At 41.5% G+C, this 22,417-nt stretch overlaps 1 protein-coding gene across 1 annotated transcript; it reads right to left on the bottom strand.

The window, feature by feature from the left end:
- Positions 1–901: 901 nt before the first annotated feature.
- On the bottom strand, positions 902–19,184 carry ngfb (nerve growth factor b (beta polypeptide)). Its single transcript, XM_070959638.1, has 3 exons — positions 19,137–19,184; positions 4,324–4,471; positions 902–1,500 (listed from the first exon to the last, which is right to left on the bottom strand). Exon 3 carries the CDS (start codon positions 1,487–1,489, stop codon positions 902–904), a length of 588 nt encoding a protein of 195 aa, XP_070815739.1. The 5' UTR covers positions 1,490–1,500; positions 4,324–4,471; positions 19,137–19,184.
- Between the last annotated feature and the right edge of the window lie 3,233 nt (positions 19,185–22,417).

Here is a 22,417-nt window from a genome sequence, read left to right as displayed (position 1 = left end):
CCCAAGCAGACGAGGGCGACACTGCAGAGGTCTGGGGGTCTCCACACCTCCAGGTTTTTTTCACTCTCAAACTCGTCGTCTTCAGACCGAACCGACTCAAGTGACATCAGTTAAGGCAGTTTGTCAGACTTCAAGTAGCTGCTTCTGAGCTGTGAACTACCTCCCAAAGACGGAGGAGTTCCTCTTTAAGTGTGATTCTTGGGGGTTTGATGACTCTCATGCTGACTCAGCAGTCAGGTCCACCCTCAACAAGCTGAACCTGAGTCACAGCTAAGACAAACGCCTAGTCCTCACGTGCACGGGTGTTTTTCAAACCGTTTCAACCTTTTTTTCCCACATACAGACACAATTTTCGGTCACTGAGCGTGAAGCTTTTGGGTGAAAGTATTCAGAAATGTGCACAGTAATCTCCCTTGTTCATTATGCCACAAGCATGACCTGCCTTCACCTCAGTAGGATCAGACCTCTGGTTGCAGGTAGCCTACCGGTAACAGCTTTTATTCAGCCTTCTGATTGGCCGACATGGCTTTAGGGTTAAAGGTCATATCACCACTTGTTGTGCTGGCTCCTGTTCTTTACAGCACTTCAGGTGTGTTTTTCCATTTTCATGTGGACGGAGATTTTCAAAACAGCTTGTGTGGACAGGATTTTTACATGAGGAGTAGGCATGAGTGACACAGCAGCAACCCTTTAATGTTTGATTCACCTGAACAGGTAAAAGAGCGTCACATACTGTTTGACCCAGGCCTGGTGTTTATACATGCAGTCCTGATACTTTGACGTATACCAATAATTTACTTTGTGCAGAAGGTGAAAGTCTTTGGTGATGAGTATGTCTGTGTTTGTACTGTGTTTCACTGAGCGTGCGACCCTGTGTGTGCGTGACGCGCGCGCACAGTCCTCACTGCCGCCATGACTTGCGGCTCAGCACGCACACGCAGGCCACGTTGATGCGTATGAGCCTCCACGCCACCAGGTTCTTAAAGGACGTCAGCGCTCGTACAAAAGTGTGTGAGTTGGTGCAGTAGGAGTTCCAGTGTCTCGCATCGATCCCCAAACAGCCAGAGCTGCCCGAGCGGGCGCTGTGACACGTCGTCTCAAAGAAGTACTGCTTCTTGTTGACATTGTTGATGTTGACGTCCGGCAGCACTGTCACCTCGTTGCCGGAGATGTCCGTGGCTTTGGTCTTGTTGCCCACCCAGACGCTGATGCTCTCACACACCGAGTAAACCCCGCGGTGCTGAGGCTGCCCTGCCCGCCTACGGGTCCTTCTGCTGGAACCCTGCGACCCCGCCGGCTCCGCATCAGGCGGCTGAGCGCTGAAGAGCACCCTGGGTGAGAGGTAGCGGCGTTTGGTGAGGAGTTTGGGGTCCACTGTGGGGACGGAGCTGGGGTTGCTGCCCGGACACTGTTGCTGTGCTGCTCCTGCGATGGCGGCCACAGCCTGCGCACTGAAGAGGAGGAACAGGACCAGCGTGGACGACCTCATGGGCACACAACCTGAGGGCATCAGCACACTTCAGTATATTCAATTATCAGACCCTTTACTGGCACATTGACCATTGTATCTCTCACACAGTGCTCTGAAGTGCTGAAGTGTCAGGGTACAGACAGGTAGATTTATGAACACTGCATCTTATATTTAGGCCAGTTGCAGGGCAACAGATTCAGCGAGGTTGAACCGGAGAGTATTTGAACAGTGGATTTAAGCTCCAAATCCTTCTGAGGCAGAAACTGCATTTCATTCCAGTGAACTTATGGAAGCTTTAATCCAGTGTGTGGATACTCCCCATTTTTCTTTCCCAGTTTCAAGGTACGACATGTCGAACAGTGAGATTAAGCTAATAGGCGCAGGTAGCAGCTCCTCTTTCAAGTGGAAAACACACCTAGCCGAACACTAAGGGTATGACACTTAATGCTCAGTGGCTTAGCAGTAAATGTTTTTCTAAGTACAGTAGATACAAACTTCTGTGCCTGACATGCTTGTAGTTTTACAGGAGATTTACTGGAATTTCTTAGTCAGCTTCCATTTCCTGTAAGGCTGTCCCACAACACAAGAGCCACAGATCAAACGATTAAGTTTAGGTTAGAGATGGTGAAAGGTCCAATTGTTAGGATTCTACCTTTTAGGTTAGGACACTGTGAAGAGTGGCAGTTGAAGGGCGAAAAAAGGCTGATTTTAAATGTAATCATGCAAACGTGAAGTTTGTCACACAGAGAGGACAGTGATCTCTTTGTATTACGTCCAGCTGTCCAATATGGTCTGTAGAAATATGGAGGGTTAAATTTCATTCTAGTTTTTACCATTTTCTTCAAATCTATGGTTTTATTTTCTGGATATTTGAACAGGAACACTGTCATATCTGTGGTTTTATGAATGAATAAATTGAAGCTGATTATCCATCAGTTTTTTGGGTGTTTGCCTCTCGACTCCACAGATATTCAAGATTTGAGCTGAGCTCGGCTAAGCTCACAGTCTGATATAATCTTCGCACCGTATTCACAGACATGAAAAGGGAATCCATGATTTGTGTCTGGGTGAGGAGGAAAACCATCGCATTACTGCAGAAACTGAGCAAAATTTCACAGTGAAGAACACATGAATAGATCTTCTGTGTGTGCGCTAACCATGGGAACAGGTGTCACGTTACCAATAGGATCTAAGACACTGTTGTGACATCCCATCATTTTGATCTCTTTTCATCACACCGTGACTCCACACAACAACACATCTGTCCATACCGGCCGGCGTAACTGACAGGCTGTGCACTGTATTTAACACAGTGCAACGAGAATGGCAGGCGTGTTAACACCTGTGGTGGCTCTGCCAGCAGGCTCCGTCAGGTAGGTTTATTACACGCTGTGTTTGCCTCAGGTGTCAGGGTGAATGCCCTGGATTAAAACTGCTGGCACAACAAATCAAAAGAAAAATCACAGCATGTACAGAAGAACATAATGTGAATAACTGCATCAATTAATGATTGTGAGGTGCATTTAATTCAGGTTAGTATCTCCTCTCACAGCTCCCCTCCCTGAGCTCGCTTCCTGTGTCTGGTGCAACATCAGGACACGAGCAGAATTACATGAAGTGCCAGCTTGGATTGCTTGAGGACACGCAGGGAGGCTGATTTACAGCAGGAAGCAGGAAAAAAAAGCTGAAACCTTTGTTTGTTGAGCACAAGGCTGATGAAAAGGGAAAGAAAAAACATTAAACGAGCGCAGCGCCTCCCCAGCGACAACATCTCGTTCACACAAGGAAGTGAAAGGCTCTGAATGTTGAGAACAAACTCAGGACAAAACTGATGAGAAAAGGATAAAAGTGATTTTCTCTCTGGCCTCTTTTAATGATATCAAGTTATTTATCAATTTGAAATAAATTAATGCTTTAATTGCTGCCTGAAACTTTCTATAGGACATATATCACATGCATGCAAAGCAAATACGTCCACTATGAGTTTATCACAGATTTTATGTGTCATAGCAGAGCAGCACAGCTGTAATCAATAACATTAATGATTGGTGGATTTCATTCATATCTTTCACATCCAGTCCTGTGACTGGCTTGCTAGCCTGGTGTGCAGGATACCTAAATGGAACTGAGCCTTAATTAAAGCTCAGTTTCCTGTGTGTTGAATCTATAGTGAAGAAAGTCTGCTGACAGAAAAGACTGCTGTTTTATGGGAATGATGAAATTTTGAGTAGAAGATAAAAGTAAAACCTCTTCGTTATACATTATAATGTATGATTGGATTTTTATGTTATATCAAAAATCTGAATTTGCGAGTAACTAGAAACTGAAGTAATCAAATAACTGCACTGGACTGAAAAGTACAATATTTGCCACCGACATGAAGAGAAGTATAAAGTAGCAGAAAACGGAAATACTCAGGTAAAGTACAAATACTGCAAAATTGTACAACAGTACAGTACTTGAAGAGATGTACTTAGTGACATTCAACCACTGGTTATTCTGAATTTTGACACTAAGAATTTCTGTACTGCAAATTTATATTCAGTTCCAAATATTGATTATTAGCCTTTGATTACTGATAATTGGTATTGACCCTAAAAAAAAACACGTCAGTCGACTCCTGGTTAATTTGAATTTCTACAGTATTCACTTGCATATTTTAGACTAAAATCTACTTGTGTCTTATTTTAGGGATGTCATCATGGAGTGAGTTAAAAGTGGTAAAATTCATGTATTCACGACTTCTTTGATGCCGTGTTTGTGACCTGACACAAGGTTTGACCGACTGGTCTAAACGCCGCTGCACGGATTGACGGGACGTGTTTGTCCACGTCATCCACCCGTCGGTTTACCTTTTCAGTGTCTCCACGTGAACTGTAGCACCTTGTGGCTTCTAGAGGACGTGATTAGAGCTCCATGTGTTCTGGGCTCCTGCCATCAGGCCCGGCTGTGGCCCCCATCCAGCACACCTCTGCCCTCCTCTGCCTCCGCTCTGTATCCCTGTTGAGAGACACGCAGAGAAAGTGTCTCACCCGGTTCATAAACCCACTGTAAACACATTCTTTGAGAGACTGATACAGGAAGAGAAAGTTAATATGTTATTCCTGCTCGTCGGATCCTCACATACTGAACATACCGAAGTAACGAAACAGACCTGCATAATGTAGATTATCTAGAGTGGAAACATGTAGTTTAGTTTTATAATAACGTCGTAAACCGTGTCAGCCTTCCTTAATATATGAGTTTTGACAGGTTTGTTGAAACTTAAATTCTTCTGCACTTTAACGGACAGATATAGCGAGACATTTAAAGTTTATTCAGGAACAGGTAGAAACCAGGTCATTTAAGTATTTGGTATTTTGTGTATGAAGCCACATGCACACAGCAGAGGACTCCAATGTCTCTTTTGTCTCTTAAATGACTCCAACAGGCCTGATTTCAGAGATGCGAGATTTGTTTTTGTGCGGTGATGAAACACAGACACCATACGAGCTGCGTAATTCATCACAATAAACCAGAAGCCTTAATTATGTTTTGTCATCATGTTTTATCGTCATGTCGCTGTGCTCAAGTGTGTTCAAGTGTGAGTGGACTTCGTGCTCTGTTATATCTTACTTAGTGTCAACCAGCGGACACCCACTGAAAGACTCTAAAAGATTAGAAATAATCCCTGAAAACAGCTTGACTTGACATTCTTATAGATTTTTTAAATTCGGGCTTTCTTTGCCAGCACTTTCCAGCACGGCTGAGGAAACACGCCGTGCAAAATGAAAGGAATGTAACATATATATAAACAGAAGAAAATGGGCTGTAAATCTAAATGACACCAGTGTATTCCTGCAAAGAGTCCACACTGGCACAGGAAGTGTTCCTGCTTTACGGCACCTCAACAGTGGTGGTCTCTGGCTGTCTCCATGTTTAAACCTGTGACCTTTCAACCGCAGGACGGGCTGTTCGACAAGCCGGCCGCCATAAGTCTCTGTCATAAAGTCTAACGTTCATCTTTTCTGCAGGATGCAATGAACTGGTAGACCAACAGAGGTTGAAGAATGATCTAACTGCTGCGGGTAAAATCTGATCCAAACAAAACGTTCCAGCTGTGTGTTTATTTCACATTTATTTCAGTTTAAGGAGCATAACTGAGAAAATACATGTATGCATATGTTGCTGTACTCTACATAAACTATCCATTTTAAGCATTAAATTTCAGTCTTGACCTTGGAAATAGTTTGACAAAACCAAACCACCTCAAGGTTGGCGTACTGACTTTACAGAGTTTATTTTAAGTTTTATATTTGCACTCTCTCCTTCCTTTTGCTGCAATTGCTGCACAACAATTTCCCTCGGGATAAATAAAGCTCTGTCTTATCTTTAAATTTGATCTTCGTGTAGGTGTCAGATTCAGAGCACAGAAAGTACCTGAGATTTTGTGTAGATCCCAGCCAAGAATGATGCAGTGAATGTAGGCAACATGATACAGAGACTAAAACATTATCAGTTTTAATCTTTATTCAATCTTAGCTGTGACTCTCATTGATGTTTCATGCTGACAATTCAGCTTGAGGCTACTTGACACCAGCAGCCGAACCACCAAACATTATGAGATTTATTATGAAATACCACAGAATGTGTCATAGATCAACTGCATTACAGCAGCAGAGGAACATAAACTAATGTCATGGATAGTGTGTAATTAGAGCTAATATCTGTGTAAGGAGCACAGTCGGCGTTCTGCGAAAATAACAAGATCTGAATATTTGTGCTTTTAACTTTTTCCACCCACCCACCACGCAACCCACCACACAGACACACTCAAACTGTTTGTGGACTGTGCAATATGTGCAATATTTGCCACAGCTTTGCAATATGTGCAAATGTAGCATAATGCAGCAGAGGCCTATTTACTGTATTATTCCTAACTCGCATACAACCGAACCTTTCAATTTTCAACGTTCACCTGGTCAAATTCCTGTGTGTATTGTGCCTTTGGCAAATGAAGCGATTCTGATTCTTCCTGTTTTTATTTTGAAGCGGTTTCACAGCAGCAGTTTATATATGATGAAAAATAGCCATCATGCTAATCAAGAACAAATGCCCCACTTATTCTGAGGATCAGATTTTGGCCCTTGACACACAGCTGTAACAGCTACTAAGTGGTTAAGAAACATGCAGTCAGCAGTCTGTGGTGAGAGGAGAATGGCAACATTCATTCAAGCTACTAGGTGGGCTACAAATATGCACATAACAGCGCCATACAACATTTGTGTGTGCTGGAGCATCTCACATCGCAGTACTCATTGAACCTTGAAGCAGATGGGCTACAGCAGCGCACGGCCACCTGATGACTGGAGAGTGGAAAAATGTTGCTTGTTCCCATTTATGGTGATGGTGCAACACTGAAGGAAGTGCTGTTTGTTGGCACACACCTCTCTGTCTGTAAACAGGATAATGTGCGATGGCAGCTTTGGTCTGACTTTAGCTTCCTGAAACTGCCTGTCACTTCCGGGACCTGGCCCAATAAAACACAACTGGGGTGATGTTGAACAGCATGTCTGCAACACTGCAGGACATATTTCGAAGTGAGCATGAGCAAGATCCTCATGGAACATTTCCAAAACCTTGTTAAAATTCTGCTCGGGACATTTCAGGCTGTTCTGTGGTCATGCTCTCCCTCTTTTGTGGTACAAGAGTTGCCTTCAAGTGCAGCATCCGTTTCATGTGGCTGCTAGCTGTAGGCACTAAACCTCTTATACTCACCACCTAATTCCAGTTTTTCTATTGTAATATGCATTGCAACAGCCTATATCATCACTTCATTTATGCTGGCATCTTTATACAGTTCATAGTTATCATTTATGTATGGTGTAAGCTATAATGAACCTATTATTTAAAATGTTCATGATCCATGTAATATGCACATAAGGTAGCCTATATAGTTTTCTCGTTATTTATTTATATCATGCTTCTATTCTCATACCTCCTTTTGCTGCTGATAATTAATTAAAGTGGGATCAATGGTTTTATTGATTTTACAATTGATTTTATTCAGTATATTTTATAACTCAGCTTCCTGGCTAAAATAGAAGTGTTCAGGATCAAAATGCACACTTGCATGTCTCCAGTTCTTAGATAGCTACAAACTACACCTGCTAGATCACATGATATGGCCAAAAGCTCCAGAAGAGCTACTAAATGAGGTGAAATTGTTTTGTCAAATGCTGCTTCCAAGATTTTTTATTTATTCATTTTTTTTTTGTACCATTTTAAGCGGAAGTGTTCGGGCCCCTCTGATTGGCTGTTCCTCCATAGCAATGGCAGCTGAGGCTCATGGGTATGGTAGTATTTAGAGCCATATTTAAATGACAGTTGACCCGTGTTTCTATTGATGATGTCATAAAACAAACAAAACAAAAACAATTTACAACTTAAAATCAAACGCACCCTTATATCACCGCCCTGCGCTCTTCTTCACTCATTTAAGAACTATTTTACAAATATTTCAGAGGCTAGTTCATCTTTATAAACATGTTTGGGCCGGACTCATTTTCAGCCGGTACTCAAACGTCGCATCAAGCCGGAGAAGCGGAGTTTTGGGATTTAGCTAAAGTAGCTAACTTTATTTCCATAAAGTTACTCAACGCGGAGATTTGGAGGACCACTGCTTCGCTTCGTCAAGCTAAGTAACTTAGTGCTGCTTATGCTAACACGCTTATGGTGACTTGATGCATTGGCTTTGCTCAGCTGGTGTTTGTGTGGCTGGAAATTGTGACGCTGTGAGGCTGCAGCGTGTGGTTTTTGTGCGTTTGCCGGCTGCTAATATCTGCTATGTCATCACTTTGCTTTGGCTTTACATGTGAATTTATGTCTGGTTTCTGAGCTTATTTTTTCGTCGGTTGTTGGTCACAAGTATTGTAATGCTGTCTGCATTTATGTAACCCAGTATTATAAAAGGAACTCAAAAGTTGTCACATTGACCCACTTTTACACGTTTTAAAGTAGTTATTTGAGCATCAAGGAGGAAGTGGCAGCTTAATGGAGCTGTATGTATGTTAAGAATTGGCCACCTGTCAAATTCATATTGAATTAAATGGCAGGCAGCAGACCACCAGACAGCGGCCGGGCCTATGGCATGAATCAGGAAAATATGTTCCCATGGAAACCGCGCTCACGTGGCCCCGCGAGATATGACGGATACGGAAACATGGAAATCTAACAATATGGGGCACTGAATTAGATACATTTACTGTTTATCAGACCACAAATGAGACAAGAATTAGGTTGGAGAAGTGTTTCTGAGTGCTGGGCCTCACTGATTACTGTACAAAAACACAACTTTATAAGCTGTACGAAACTTACAGCTATATATAACTTAATTTTATAGCAGCTTGTTTGTCATTGCTGGGCTAGATACTGGCCTATAGGTGTAGCGCAAGATATATGTGATTAAAACACTTAAACACTGGTTTTGATTTAATGGGAATTTTAATAGCTTCCCCTGCAGTGTCTGTAAGTGATGACCTCAACACTTAGGCACCAAATGCAGTCAAAAACAAGCACTCTGAATACTTGTGTTCTGGGATTTATTTATTTATTTATTTATTTATTTATTTTCTGTTTTCAGATATTTTCTAGAGCAAATGATTAATGAATTAATTTGAATATTTATGAAATGAATGGTAGATTAATCAATAATGAAAATAAACATTAGTTATGGCCCACTTCACAGTATTGTAACATATCTGTTACTCGATGCTCCTGCTGCACTGCTCCTGTGCTGTAACACCGCTGCTATGGGTCATGTACAGTAGTATTTCAGCTTCACCCCCAGTCTCTGCTGTGCAAAGTCAGAGTTCAGACATAAAGAAGCAGCTTTTTCTACCTACAGTGGATTTCTTATAGCCATTCCAAGTCATCTGACTGACTGAATTAAGAGAAAATGTCTTGGTGCAGGATACTTTGAGGCTCCTGTAGATGCAGGTTTGGAGTGAAGGCAGACAAAACAGTTGTTCCCTTGTTGGTGTGAATTAACTGAATGTGCAAGCCAGTCAGTTTATGTGGTCTGTTAGCCTTGAATGGAGAGGCCACCCACAACCACTGACCTACAACTCATTAGCTCTAATGGAGTCAGTTTAATGAGCCCCGTCTGGGATGACTGACAAGCAGCCTGGGGTGGCACACAATCCAGTCTGCAGACCACGAACAATCTACCTCCCTCTTAAAAAAATGGCAGTGGCTTCATTCATATGGTAAAAGTCACATAGCCCTTCCAGTAACCCGATCCTCCAGGGCTGGCTCTCATTCAAATAGGAAGGGAGGTGCAGGTGACTTTATCTGAAAGGCACCAATGGGCTTTGAATGACATGCTGCTCATTACGTTGCTGTGGTCATTCATGCAAAACTGCTCACCAGGTTGAGGCTTAGCTGAGGGCTGAATTTAAGCCCTCAAACTCAGAGGTTCCTGGAGGAAAATGTGGGGATCTATGTGAAATATGTATACTATATGTGAATTCACATTGATGGTGATAGAAAGAAACATGTTAAAGCTGTCTTTATTTTCTTTCCCTGCCTTGCCATGAAATCCAGACTGCAATATACTCAAGTAATGGGACAGCTCTGCTGGCTGTGGAACTACAGCAAATATTCAACCCATAAAAAATCAGTCTTTTATGCCATAGCTTTATGGTAAATGTATGTATAGAGAATGTTTCATAAACTACAACCTAGTGGAAATAATTCAGTCTGTGGCTTTGCTTTTACAATTGATAATAAAACTCAATGTAATTTGTTCAAATTTCAAGTCTGTCACATAAATAATGGTAAAAGCAGACAGACATATCTAGACGGATGGCACGTCGTAGATGTCTTTTTTTTTTACACAAGAGACGTTTCATTTTCAATATAGCCAACAATAGCACATCTCCATTTTTCTGGATTTTTTTTCCCACAGTCCCAAATTAAACTTAACAACTTTGCAGAATGGTCCTATGTTATCTGAAGTGACGCAGGCTGATGTTAGCTTTATTGCAGTCATCTGAATTTAGAAAACAGCTTTTAAATCCTTTAATGTGAGGGTGAATGGTTTCAAATTGTACTCCCTTACTATAATTTCAGAAAAAAGAAACTGCTAAAACTTAAAAAAAAAATTTCCTCCTTTGTGACTAAATTGCTAGATTGTCACCATATTGCTGCTCGCCACTATAATTAGCCCTCAGTTACCGTCAAAGCGTTTCTCTCCAGTTGTTAGTTTGTCCTATTTCTTGAGCCACTCACATCTTAATTGATGGATGGGAATCCATCAATTAGTCATGCACGCGGCTCTGCTGTGGTAGATTTCATAGATACACAAGGATAGGCAGGAAGGTGCAGGAAGGATGGTGTATAAACATCTCTTACAGTACCTTGAATAGTGTTTTCAGTCAGAGATAAATAGGGCATAATTTTGTTGCTATGGCAGTGGTACTGTATATTCTTTCCTGAGGCGATAGTCACAGAGAGTAGGTTCACAGGAAGAAGAAAGGTTAAAATTAAAAAAAGCTTGAGAGGCGTGGAAAGGAGATTGGCAGTGGAAACAGAAAGTTTATGTGTGGCTATATTTGGCTTTACTGCCAAATCGAGGAAGGGCTTAATACAGTTAGTAGAACTGTTACTGAAATGTGTCTTGACTGAGGTCCAGCACAAAAAGGTGAATGATAGTTCATTTGTTGTTCTCTCACTGATACTCCCCTTGGAGAAATAGCATTCTCTCTGAATACAGACCTTGCATCAGAAAGCCCTCAGTGTGTTTTAAACTGGAGTCTGTTTGACAAAGACCTGATCACACCCACACACCAACACTGCACAGCAGTAGCAGCAGCAGGTGATAGCTGGCAAGAGGCTAAAGACGCTAAGACATTATGGTGAAATTCGTGAAGGAGATAAACTGCGGGGAGGTCTGTGTGTCACTGAAGCATGGTTTGTTTGCGTTTAGTTAAATCTGTATAAGGAACTGAATTCTAAAGGAACTGATCAAATCAGGACCCGGTCAATAATTGTAAGTTTAAGTTCCTGTGAATTCAGAATCAATGTTTTTATCACTTATGTCTTGCTCTATACCTCACCTATGCACCAGTATCTGGCTGAATAATGACGTTAAAAACAGTCATTTCGGAGGTAATATTAATTGTATTTTAGAGTTTGCCTTTTCATATTGCACATTCAGCTTCCTGTTTTAAAGGAAACACTTAGCATAGCCGCCCGCTAGCCATTTCATGGGAATTTCAAACTCCATTTAGATTCAATAACTCATGAATTGTTTGCAGTTGAACAATGTGAACATCACCTTCACACCAGAGCTTCAGACTAACTTGAAGTTACAGTATGTGAGTTTGGATTTTGCCCAGTGTATTTAATTCTCAACTGATTCTTGGATGGAAACAGGCATTTTTTCAAAGCCCATTTTTTAAGGCTACTATGTTACAATCAAAAACCACATGATGTAACACAATACACGTGTTGGAACAATTTTTTTAAGCTGTCACTTCACACGTGCCAACAGACGTGCCTCCACATGCCATTGGATGGATTGCTGTACACAAATGTGAACACTGAGCATTGCAGTGTTCAAGGACTCATGTGCAATGCGTTTAAGATGTATTTAAGGTTTGATTCTTTGCATGTGTACCTGCCTCAGCTTGTCCACAAGTTGGGGGGAAGCGAAATATCTTATTTTGTCTTTTGGCAACTAGTCAAGGAAACACGTTAAGAAGGGTAATAGCATGCAATTGACGCGCATAATTTCCCCTTTTTTTTCTGACTGCTGTCCTGTTGTATCTAGTTGAAGCAATTTTCTGATTTACTGTTATCAGACAACTATGTGGGAAACAGTTTCCAACAAAATATGACCTTTGGTTGAGAAATGAGGCCTCTGCTGGCAGTCAGATGTGATTTAAGGCAGATGTGTGAAAGTCTGCCTGGTGCTGAGACCTGAAGACCACATCAGGTCCAAACTGGGACTGAACTGAGTCAAACCAGAGGGCAGATCAGGAAGGGCCTTTTCATCCAGAGCTTTTAATGATGCAACAGATAGAAACTTCAGTTATCACTTGAGAGCGGATACTTCGATTGCAACATGTGGATGACAATAGCAGCCTATTGTTTATGTTTACACAAAATAATAATATGGCTTTGTGGTTTTGTATTTACAAGCCGAGGCGTTCCCACAAGAGGACTTACACCATATTTCCTGTTGACCGCTCAGATTATACAGCAGATCACGCATCTGTGCAGACCCGCAACAAAATCGACTGAACTTCATGACGTCAAAGATAAGTGAAAACAGCCCGAGAAAGAATGTGTCATAAAGTGTACAACATCTCTCTTTATACTGCCCAAAACCGAAGACACGAAATGCAATCACGGACGAGGACAGAAACGACCGCATGAGAATGGTGAAAGGCGGATTTAACAAGGACAGTTTTATTACTCACTGATGGCTGTGTTTGGTCTCACTGCTCTGAGGAAACACAGCTGACCCCAGTTTCTATACACAATGTAACTAAACACAACACGCTCGGCACAGAAAAGGGCTCCGCTCGAGTGCTCCAAATTAGTTAAATAAACCCTTACAACAATGACTCGGGCGATTTTTCAGCAATGCGGCGGAAGTTTAGTTTGTGCCGTTTGGGATCAAACCTCGCGGACCTCCGTCTCCTGAGGTGAACCATTCATTTCATTCGTTTGTGAATTAACTTTGGCCCAGTTTAGAGTTGAACTTTCATACAGCCTGCATCACCCGGAGCTGTCTCAAATTCTCCTGCTGATAATGACCCTGACCCCGCTAATTTTTGTTCTCAGGATCACAGCCAATTCACTTATTGGAGGACGTTGCGGCAGCAGATGCCAGATCAGATATCGCTCTCAGTGCTTGGATGGAGTAGCTGCTTTGATTTCTCTCTTCACTTAAGGAAATGATTTGGCCAGACCTTTACATCATCCTGTGTCCACACTTGGCTGATGTTGAGTCTGTTACTGTCATATTAAAAAAAAAATCATGCATATCTGGACACATCTTAGAAAATTTCTGGAATTCTGATGAAAAACATTCAAGCCATTTCACTCACAGTCCAGCGAGCCTCTGTGTACACTTCTGTTCAGTGCTGTGTGTGTCTGTCACTTCAAACCAAACTATATAGCGTGTTGGTTTGTAGCAGCTTTGTTTGTCTGAAAGCATTATCCAGAGTATATTCTTGGTATTGGAACAATCAGTTCAGTGGTTGTTTTGTAGTATATTGCATTGTGGCCTGTTGTCTTTGTGGTGACTCTTCTTTTGTGTCACCCGTATGTCCTAAGTGCTGCTGTTTTTGTTTTCGCCGAATGAAAACCAGGATGCAGAGGGTCCAAAGAGGCTCATAGTGGGTTCTTTTATAGAAGGATGTACACATTTGTAGTAAGTGTACCACATATTAGCTTTGGACTTTATTAAGAGCCAACCCTCCTTAGCCAAAGTATCTAAATTCTTTGTCCAGCAGCTCTCAGTTCAATGCGACAGCCTGAAGTTTGTCTGAATTATCGCTATTGTTTTGCCACCTTGTGGAAAAAGGACTCCTTTTCCTATCTTGGATTTTATTTTCATCTTTGCTTTGACATTTTGTGGCAAACTCTCACCAAATTGACTGTTTAAAGTCTGGGTTCACTGAGAGTGTGATATACCCGCACCTTCGTGACCAATCACGCAGCTTCTCGCACACACTCCGACACCTTTGCGCCTCTTTTACTGCAGCTATTGTTCTCTTCACTGCAGTTTTCTGTATCCCTATATTATGGTTCCACCTTCTCCAAATAAATTCACCCCCGCTGTTATGGAGGGATAAATAAAGTGACGCCACAGAGGACGAGGTGTGTATGTAAAAATGCATACGTGGGGATGTGTTTGACGTTTTCTGTTTCAAGCAAATTTGACTGTTTGTATCGCGTCTTTGTTAGCGGTCGTCTGGGCGTTTTTTTTTAGTGGCTCAAATCAAAAAAGAAGATTCCTTTACACAATTAGTCCATACTCTGTGACTGCGATGACTCAGACAAATTACAAGCTTGAAAAAGTGGAGTCAGAATACAAATATGTATATTGGACAGGCCCATTGATCCATGTTGATCCAGTTTGCCTTCAACAATATCGAAAGATCGTGGAAAACATTCGCCATCAGTACGAGTTTTGGGTTGAACGGTAACATAATCATGTATTTTGAAAAATACACATCAGTCATTTCCATTCTGAAAGCACGTTTCCCTTCTCAAATGGCATTAATGTAGAGTCGACTGTGTGTGAAAGAGCAGAAGTTGCAGATGGGCTTGAGTTGCAGTTGGCGTGCTGGATGAGCAGAGTGAGTCACAGTTCACACACTGTGTGTGTGGCCTTATTGTAACTCGCACTCTGAGATGATGAGGTACTCCTGCTTGCAGGGGCACTTCAGTGGAGAGAGGCATTGCAGCTCAATCACAGGCACAGGCTTGTTGTATCTCTGCTGCTTCTCCCTACAGATATTCACTTTTCCACTGTTTTTGTATCCCATTTTAATCTGCTGTCTTTAGTTAGAAATTGTGAATTCGGACCAGTGGTCAATATTAATGTCCACCATCATATCAGAGGAGCTGCTTGTGAATTATTAGGAGAGATAACACTACAACAGTAGCCTTTTTGTCTCACCATGTACTTAAAGTGGGTACCATGCTCCTTGAACTATGCCTGAGGCTGCAAGAGATGATGGGACATGTCTACATGGAAGGATAGATGTTGATGCAATTATATATGAAGGGTGGCTAATCAGGTTTGAGGGGAGGAATAACAGAAGATTCTGTAATTGTAGACAATTACAGTCCTGCTTTTTGGGGGGCAGAAAAAGAGGGAAATTATCAAAATAATCATCCTGTGTACTATGACACCTAAACATGGGAAGGAGCAGTAATCTTTAAACAAAGTGATTTAAATTAACGTACAGCGTGTCCACGTCCTACCAGGTGCCTCTTCTGTGTGAAAGTCTAAATTCTTTCAGCCTTCACATGACTACATACGCCGCTGCACTCCTCAGCTGCTCACCATGAGGCGGCTGAACGAAGTGGACGCTACACAACTCCTTTTAGTACAGTTTCTTTCTCTAGTGGGTCATTCATATGGACTTCTGAACACAATAAAGCCAAACACATTTTTGAATTAATGGTATCATTTGCGTGTTTGCTTTATGTCCTACCGCTCACCCAAAGCCACGTGTCTGCACTCATGCTTCTGTGTGTCTTGACAATGATATGTGTTGCTGATTACTTGAACACAGAGTAATGAGTATGTCTGGACCTCCCAAACGAAGGTGCTAATTAAGGTGGTGGGACATTGTTTTCCTGTGACTTGTCCTCAGCTGACATGTCTTTCTGAATCGTCAATTGTGAGAATATTTAGGCATAAACTCATTGATTGTTTAGTCCATAGAACGTCGGAAAGGGAAAAATATTCATCACAAGTTCCCGGAGCCCAAAGCGAAGAGTTTGAATTGCTTGTTTGTCCAACCGAAAGCCAAATATATATAATTTGCAATGATGTAAAACAGAAAAATAGCAGATCACATTTAACGAGATAATCTTTGAGAGTCCTGTCACGAGTAAATGCCAGTCGCCTAATTGATTAATCAACTTTCAGCAGCACTACTCCAAACTTTCCTCTCCTCAATCCAGCAAAAACAAGAGTGCTGCCCAGCAGTAGAATAACACATCAATATCCATGCTGATCTAGACATGACTAAATTATAGTTATCAGCTTAGGCAAATATTGCAGGCTTGCCATTCTTGAAAAACTGCATTAAATGTATACGACCCTAAAGTTAACTTGTTATTGCAGTTTGCTCCATGTTGCCCAAATCCTTCATTTTTGGATCGGAGAAATGTTTAAAGAGCAATAGAGGAAAGTGTCCAGTGGAAAGCATGTGTGATGGCCAGTTCTTGTCCAACCCAAAACTGACTTTTCTGTTCGGCTGCAGTCAAACTGAATATAAGTTTGCCACATGTTGTGGCAGTTCCACAATTTTCCAACCTGTTCAGATTTGAACCTTTTTTCACTTTTTCATGAACAAAATGTGTTGCATGCAGTGTTAAACTCGGTCTGCAAGCGTTGTGGTAGACGTGATGGCAAAAATGTGGAGTTCATTTGTCTTTTTCCACCTCTTCTGGTATGCAGGGCAGCAATGTACATCAGTGGAGCTGTTCTACACACCAGCATTCCTCATTGCTGAACAATCTGTGCCACAGGTGGATGAACAGGGTCTGGCAGGCCAGGCTCGGGCTCTCAGACAGGTTTTCAGATGCTGTATGGTCCATCTGAGTAGAACCAGGCTGTTCAGGCCTCTGCGTGTATTAAAACGAACCTGTTCTGGACAGTCAGCGACACCTTTTTCTGAACTAGAGCAGAAGAAGAGATGAGTGGTGTCCACTGCAGAGAGGTGACCCTGATAAACCTGCACACTCTGGGTTATTGTCATTCTGAGTTTTGTTATGTATGATCCATCTTTTCTTTCCATTCGCCTGTTAGACAGACATCTGGCTGTTTATCTTCAGCTCTGTTTCGCTTCGTTGGAGATGTAACGAGGTCCAGTCCTACATCACAAGATTTAAAAGCGAACCACTGACAGAAAAATCAAACCGGTTCAAGACTTGAAACTAGTTCTATTAAGCAATAAATGTACATCTGGTGGATAATGTTTGTTGTCGTTTTAATGGGACGGTCAACGACTCCAAACCTCAATAACGGGGTCTTTACGTGTTAATGGTACTAACAGGGTATTTCATGTTTTTTCCATCTACATCGTGTACCTCTTTTACGTGGAGCTTTTATTCTGTCTCACATCCTGGCGGCCTCGCTCACCACTCGCTCAGCGGCTTCACAATTATGTGTCAGACAACTTTTTGACATTTCAAACACACAAGAGTTAATAGTTTGCATGTGGAAAAAAACACCACATAGTGCTACAAAGCAGCAAACTAGGATGTTACAGGCGCCATTGGAATGTAAACAGTCACAATCCTAATTTTGCCCTGATATTTTTGCAATGGCGAGTAGAGTTGCACAACTCCAGGAAGACGTTGTGGAGTCTTTAAGGTCAAAGTTCAATTGAGTTCAAGTTCCGATATCAGTTTAGTCGAACTTTGGCAGCAAAACCTTGTGCAAATTGAGTGTAGTGGCCTTGCTCCGCACAATGTCAAACTTCAGCTTTTGGCGTTTCCTTTATATCTCATGACTTTTGTAAAACCCGCTTTTACTGGGGAAGTGTGTAACAGACAAAACGTGCGTATATGACGCGACTGAAAAGGTGTTTTTAGCCGATATGAAAGCACGGCAAAGCTGTGTCACCTCACATGCATTCATGTATTTTGTAATTGAACTGTAACTGAAGTTCGACTTCAACCTCAAAGGTCGGGAGACTTGACGACAAACTCAAACCCTCATCGCAGAGAGTAAAATTAGTCTTTAAATGAAGCTGCCATTGATGATGATGAACAATTTGATAGACAAAAGACCAAACACAGATACCATCAGAGCTGCACTGGGGGGGAAAAGACTGAAATAGGCTTTGTTTATTTCCTCTCCTTTACAAATGTACCGTAACTCAACATTGAGACCAGCATCCTACCTTCGGCCCACCCCCCTCTGATTTCATCACTCTGACTTCATCACTCTCTTTGTCACTGTAAACTGACTACTGCCTCTTTTGTGTGTGCAGAGAAGCCTCCCTATTGATAGTTTATTTTTCATGCCAGTTGATAACGGCCATATGGTTTAGTTTATAAATGAGTTGCTCTGTTCCCATATTCACTATGTAGCGCGAAAGCAGACCCAGTCTTTGTCTGTAAACTCATTATATACTTTAACATTCCACCCCAGCAAACATCTAGAGGTGATTTTTCTGGTGGTCATTACAAGAGAGTGCAAATGAGTTATAAATCATATGTATATTTAGAGCTCTCTTTGAATTGCTATTTCAAAATGACAAATATACAGTGGCTATTTATCAAAATAGCATAGCAAGTCTTCTCGAGCATAATCACCTGCTATTATGTCAAGAATGCAATCATTTGTTTTACTTCTGTGGCAAGCACAATTTGAGAAAACTACCCTGCAGCTAGCTCCTCGTTTCCAACCCAACATGCCATACAAACACAAAAACTCTGCAGGAATGCTTTGAGAATGTTACCTAGCCCAAGGAGCCGAGCGCAGGTCTGATCGCTGCTATTGTAACCTGATGAGCCCGAGGCTAAGCTTCAGCAGTTTCTGAGGGGATGGAGGAGATGATCAGTTCCCTGTCGGGTCTGATCTTCAAACCTAAGCCCACATGATCTGTTTGAAACGTAACTCTCACCAGGTAACTATCGTAGAGACATGCACATAGAAAGTGGAGAAATTAACCTTGTTCAACACTTTATGTCCTCAGATTGTTAACAGAGGTTTTACTCTCACCTGAAAGATGAACATATGCAACTATTCAGTATTCTAAAAAAACTCTCCTTCCTTTGTCTCTAAATGGATTTAATGTAATGCAAAAACATGTACTACAACAGCTACTTTGTTGCTTTGCATTTTACACTGTAGTAATTTACACAGTAGCAAGTTACTGTAGATTCATGCAGAGCAGATGAAGGTGAAACAGTCCTCTACCTCTGCAAAAGCTCCCTCTTCTCGTCACTGACGTAAGACCCTCGAGGATCACTGAAATTTATTCCAGTTTGTGACCAAATCCACGAGATGCCAGGGAGGGGAAGAACAAATGCTTTGTCAATTATCCCAAACAGTCCTTTCTGAGGCTTGCACTTGTTTGAAAAGTGTTCTGAAAGTAAGTGAGGAGCGTCCAAGTGGCTGCAGGGTCTGCCTGACTGTGGAGTGCTGCAGGTCCTAGTGCCTGCCTCTCTGAAAGCCACCAGCAAGGGTTAGTGATGATTCACTTGGTTATATGTTTAACATATTTTACTATATGGAATTGTATGTTTAAGTATCGTTCAGAGAAGGTTTCATGAAACACGTTAGTACCACTGCTCCTACAGTTGCTGTAGTTTCTACAGTAGATCAACCAGAATAAACATTAAATTGAAACTCCTATTTGTACTATAACAGCAAGGCTATCAATGTGGCTTCAGCTGGCCCCTCCCTCACTTTGGTCCTGACTACTTATCTCAACAGCTATTGGATGAATTGCCATGAAATCTGTATAACAGCGGTGCCTAGAGGATAAATCCTAATGACTAAATATGTGCAACACTAATGGCCTTCCCGTCAGTCTGTGCTGTACTTTGTGTTTAGTCAGTCAGAACATGTTAGCATGCTAACTCACTGAGATAATGATCGTGGTAATCATTACACCCACTAACACCATTTTGTTCGCATTGCTGTGTGAGCATACTGATGTTAGCGTTTAGCTCATGCACTGCTGTGCCTGAGTGCAGCCTCACAGAGCTGTTAGCGTGGCTGTAGACAGTTGGTCTTGCTACTTGCATGGCGATGCAGCCCTTCATTCAGTTTGGGCTTTTTCCTCATTCGTACCCCTTATTCTTATGCTGGTAATCTGCAACATGATAGCACTGATGCACCTTTCTGCACAGTTTGTTCCCAGTGATATTTTTCTTTGTGACATATGCTTCACAGTTCTTTTCCATTGCCTAGAACCTTTATCTGTGTTTTTACTTGCAGAAGGACATTTGTTCTCCATTTGATGTAATACTTTAAAAAAAATCCCAAAAAGCAGCATGTTTTCTGTCTCCTTAGGATTTCCCAAAAGTATTGCTACCTCAAATGTTTAACCCATTTCTATTTGGGTTTCTTCTTGTCAAAAGCAGATGTTTTACAGAGGCAGATGTTTATGCGTTCACCTTCTTTCAGCAATTCATTTCTAAGGGTTTCTCATTACATATGTACTCATTTGACTGATATTATAGTCAGTACTGGTGAACTTTTGAACTCTGATGCTGGATTTTTTTTTTATCATCCCAAAAAGAGATGCAAGACATCTTGCCAACCAGGAATTTGAGGATTTCTTTTCATTTCATTATTTGCCCCAGATGTTAAACTGCTGAAATTGGTCAACTGCTTTTTAAACTGACGTAATTGTCGACACCAGCTCTCACACAGGATAAAGTTACAGAGTGTGTGTGAGTGAAAAGTGCTGATGTTTCACTAAGAGATTTGAGCTTACAGGTGAGACTGCATAAACTAATCCAGCTGTGGCAAAAACACATATGTGGCTGAGGGTGGGTTTGTATAGATCTGTGTCCTTTCTCTCTAATCTCAACCCCCACAAGTAGTTTCAATGCAAGGTCACTGGATCATGTGAGTTTTTCTTTCACCCTGTCCACATAAATTAGATAATGGTTGAGATTTCTTTTTTTAAATAAGCGCTTCAGTGTGCTTGTATTTATGCCACTCCCAGCCTCACACATGTGCATCCTTATAAGAACATATGGAAACAAAACCTGCTTACCATATTACACAAGGATTACACTGTCTTTGATTACTGCTGTGAACTCTTTGTGGCACAGCTGGTGTTTTTAAGAGTGGTCATGGCCACGTTTTGAGAAGCTGCCCTCTGGTTTTCTGATCGTTTTTCAGCTAGTAGGTCTATTTCTTCTCTATGATGGATTAAACTCAATTTGTCATCTATTAACATTACAGTTAGACTCCTTTTTAGGGAATATGAATGACCAGACACCCATAAGAGACAAGCTACATCAGTGGATTCTTCCTGCTTTGGGGATTTGAAACCTTGCCCCCCGAATGATCTCCTGTAAAACTCATTTGCAGGAACCCATTTAGTCACTCAGGCCAGACCAGACTGTTCTGCTCTTTATCACAGATTTTGGACTTCTTTGCACATGGCTGCTAATACACGTAACAGAGGAGGAAACATGCCCCGGAATAAAAGCAACTGAGGAGGAAACATAAGTCTCACATGCTTGTTTTCAGAGACAGATAGCAATTGATGAATGTTTCCAGTGTTCAGATTTGAACTTGAAGGTCGCAGACCTTTTGCATGAGCTGTAAACAGGTTTCCTGAGGGAGTGAAAATACAGGGAAGGTCATTTTATTGTTTGTTTTTGTATTGCAGTATCTTGTGTAAGCACAAAATGGTTTTGAAATTTTTAATTTGGCAGTAGCACGCAGCCAGCCCTTGACCATGGGAAAGTATGTGTTTGCATTTTATTGACTTTTATGAGCCATTCTTATTCCAGCAACTGTGCTGTTGACTGAAGGTCAGGATGGGATATACTATACATTATTACTTTATCTTATAAGTAGTGTAATTTGAACAGCCAGATCTGTTCTTACATAATGAGATGGAGGCCAGTCATGGAATGAGAGACTCTTATTGGGTGGATTAGCTATTCAGTCTGTGCACAGTAGATGAGAGGAAGAGCATTATGGCTCATGTTTATGGTACCTTCAAGGTTGAGATGATGGGACGCAAAATGAAGTGAGACATCTCTTCTTTCAACCTTTATTCTGATAGTATCATTGAAGCTGAGGGGAATATAACATGCACATGGTCAGAGAACAAGGATTTAACAGCTGAGTACCATTTTTAGCCCTGTTTTGGGTTATTTTTTCTTGTAGAAAAATGTCTTACTTAGTGTGATTTGAGTGGAACCACATGAAAAGGTTTAAATATAGGTTGCTGACAATCCCAAAGGGAGTCAATTAGCCTAAAAAAATGGATGCAACAACAAACATGCTGTTACAATGACCCTTTGTGATAGACAAGTTCTTGGCAAAGAAATATAAACCAGAAATGAAGAAAAAAAAACCCCAAACACTTGTTATTAAACTAACAAATTCCTTCTAAAACTAAATCAAGGTGTTGTTCAGCGCAGTTTGAAGCACCAGTGTCATGAATGGTACTTCCCAGAGGACCACAGGTCTGCTCATCCTGTAAAGCAATACTGTAACTCTCA

This window comes from Chaetodon trifascialis, chromosome 3 (genome assembly GCF_039877785.1).
Source record: "Chaetodon trifascialis isolate fChaTrf1 chromosome 3, fChaTrf1.hap1, whole genome shotgun sequence".
Classification (NCBI taxonomy): domain Eukaryota; kingdom Metazoa; phylum Chordata; class Actinopteri; order Chaetodontiformes; family Chaetodontidae; genus Chaetodon; species Chaetodon trifascialis.
Note: the sequence above shows the minus strand (reverse complement) of the source record. Positions and strands in the feature narration are given on the sequence as shown.

Bases quoted from the DNA above. Each gene is read 5' to 3' on its own strand.
- ngfb (XM_070959638.1), bottom strand. From the start codon at position 1,489: ATGAGGTCGTCCACGCTGGTCCTGTTCCTCCTCTTCAGTGCGCAGGCT.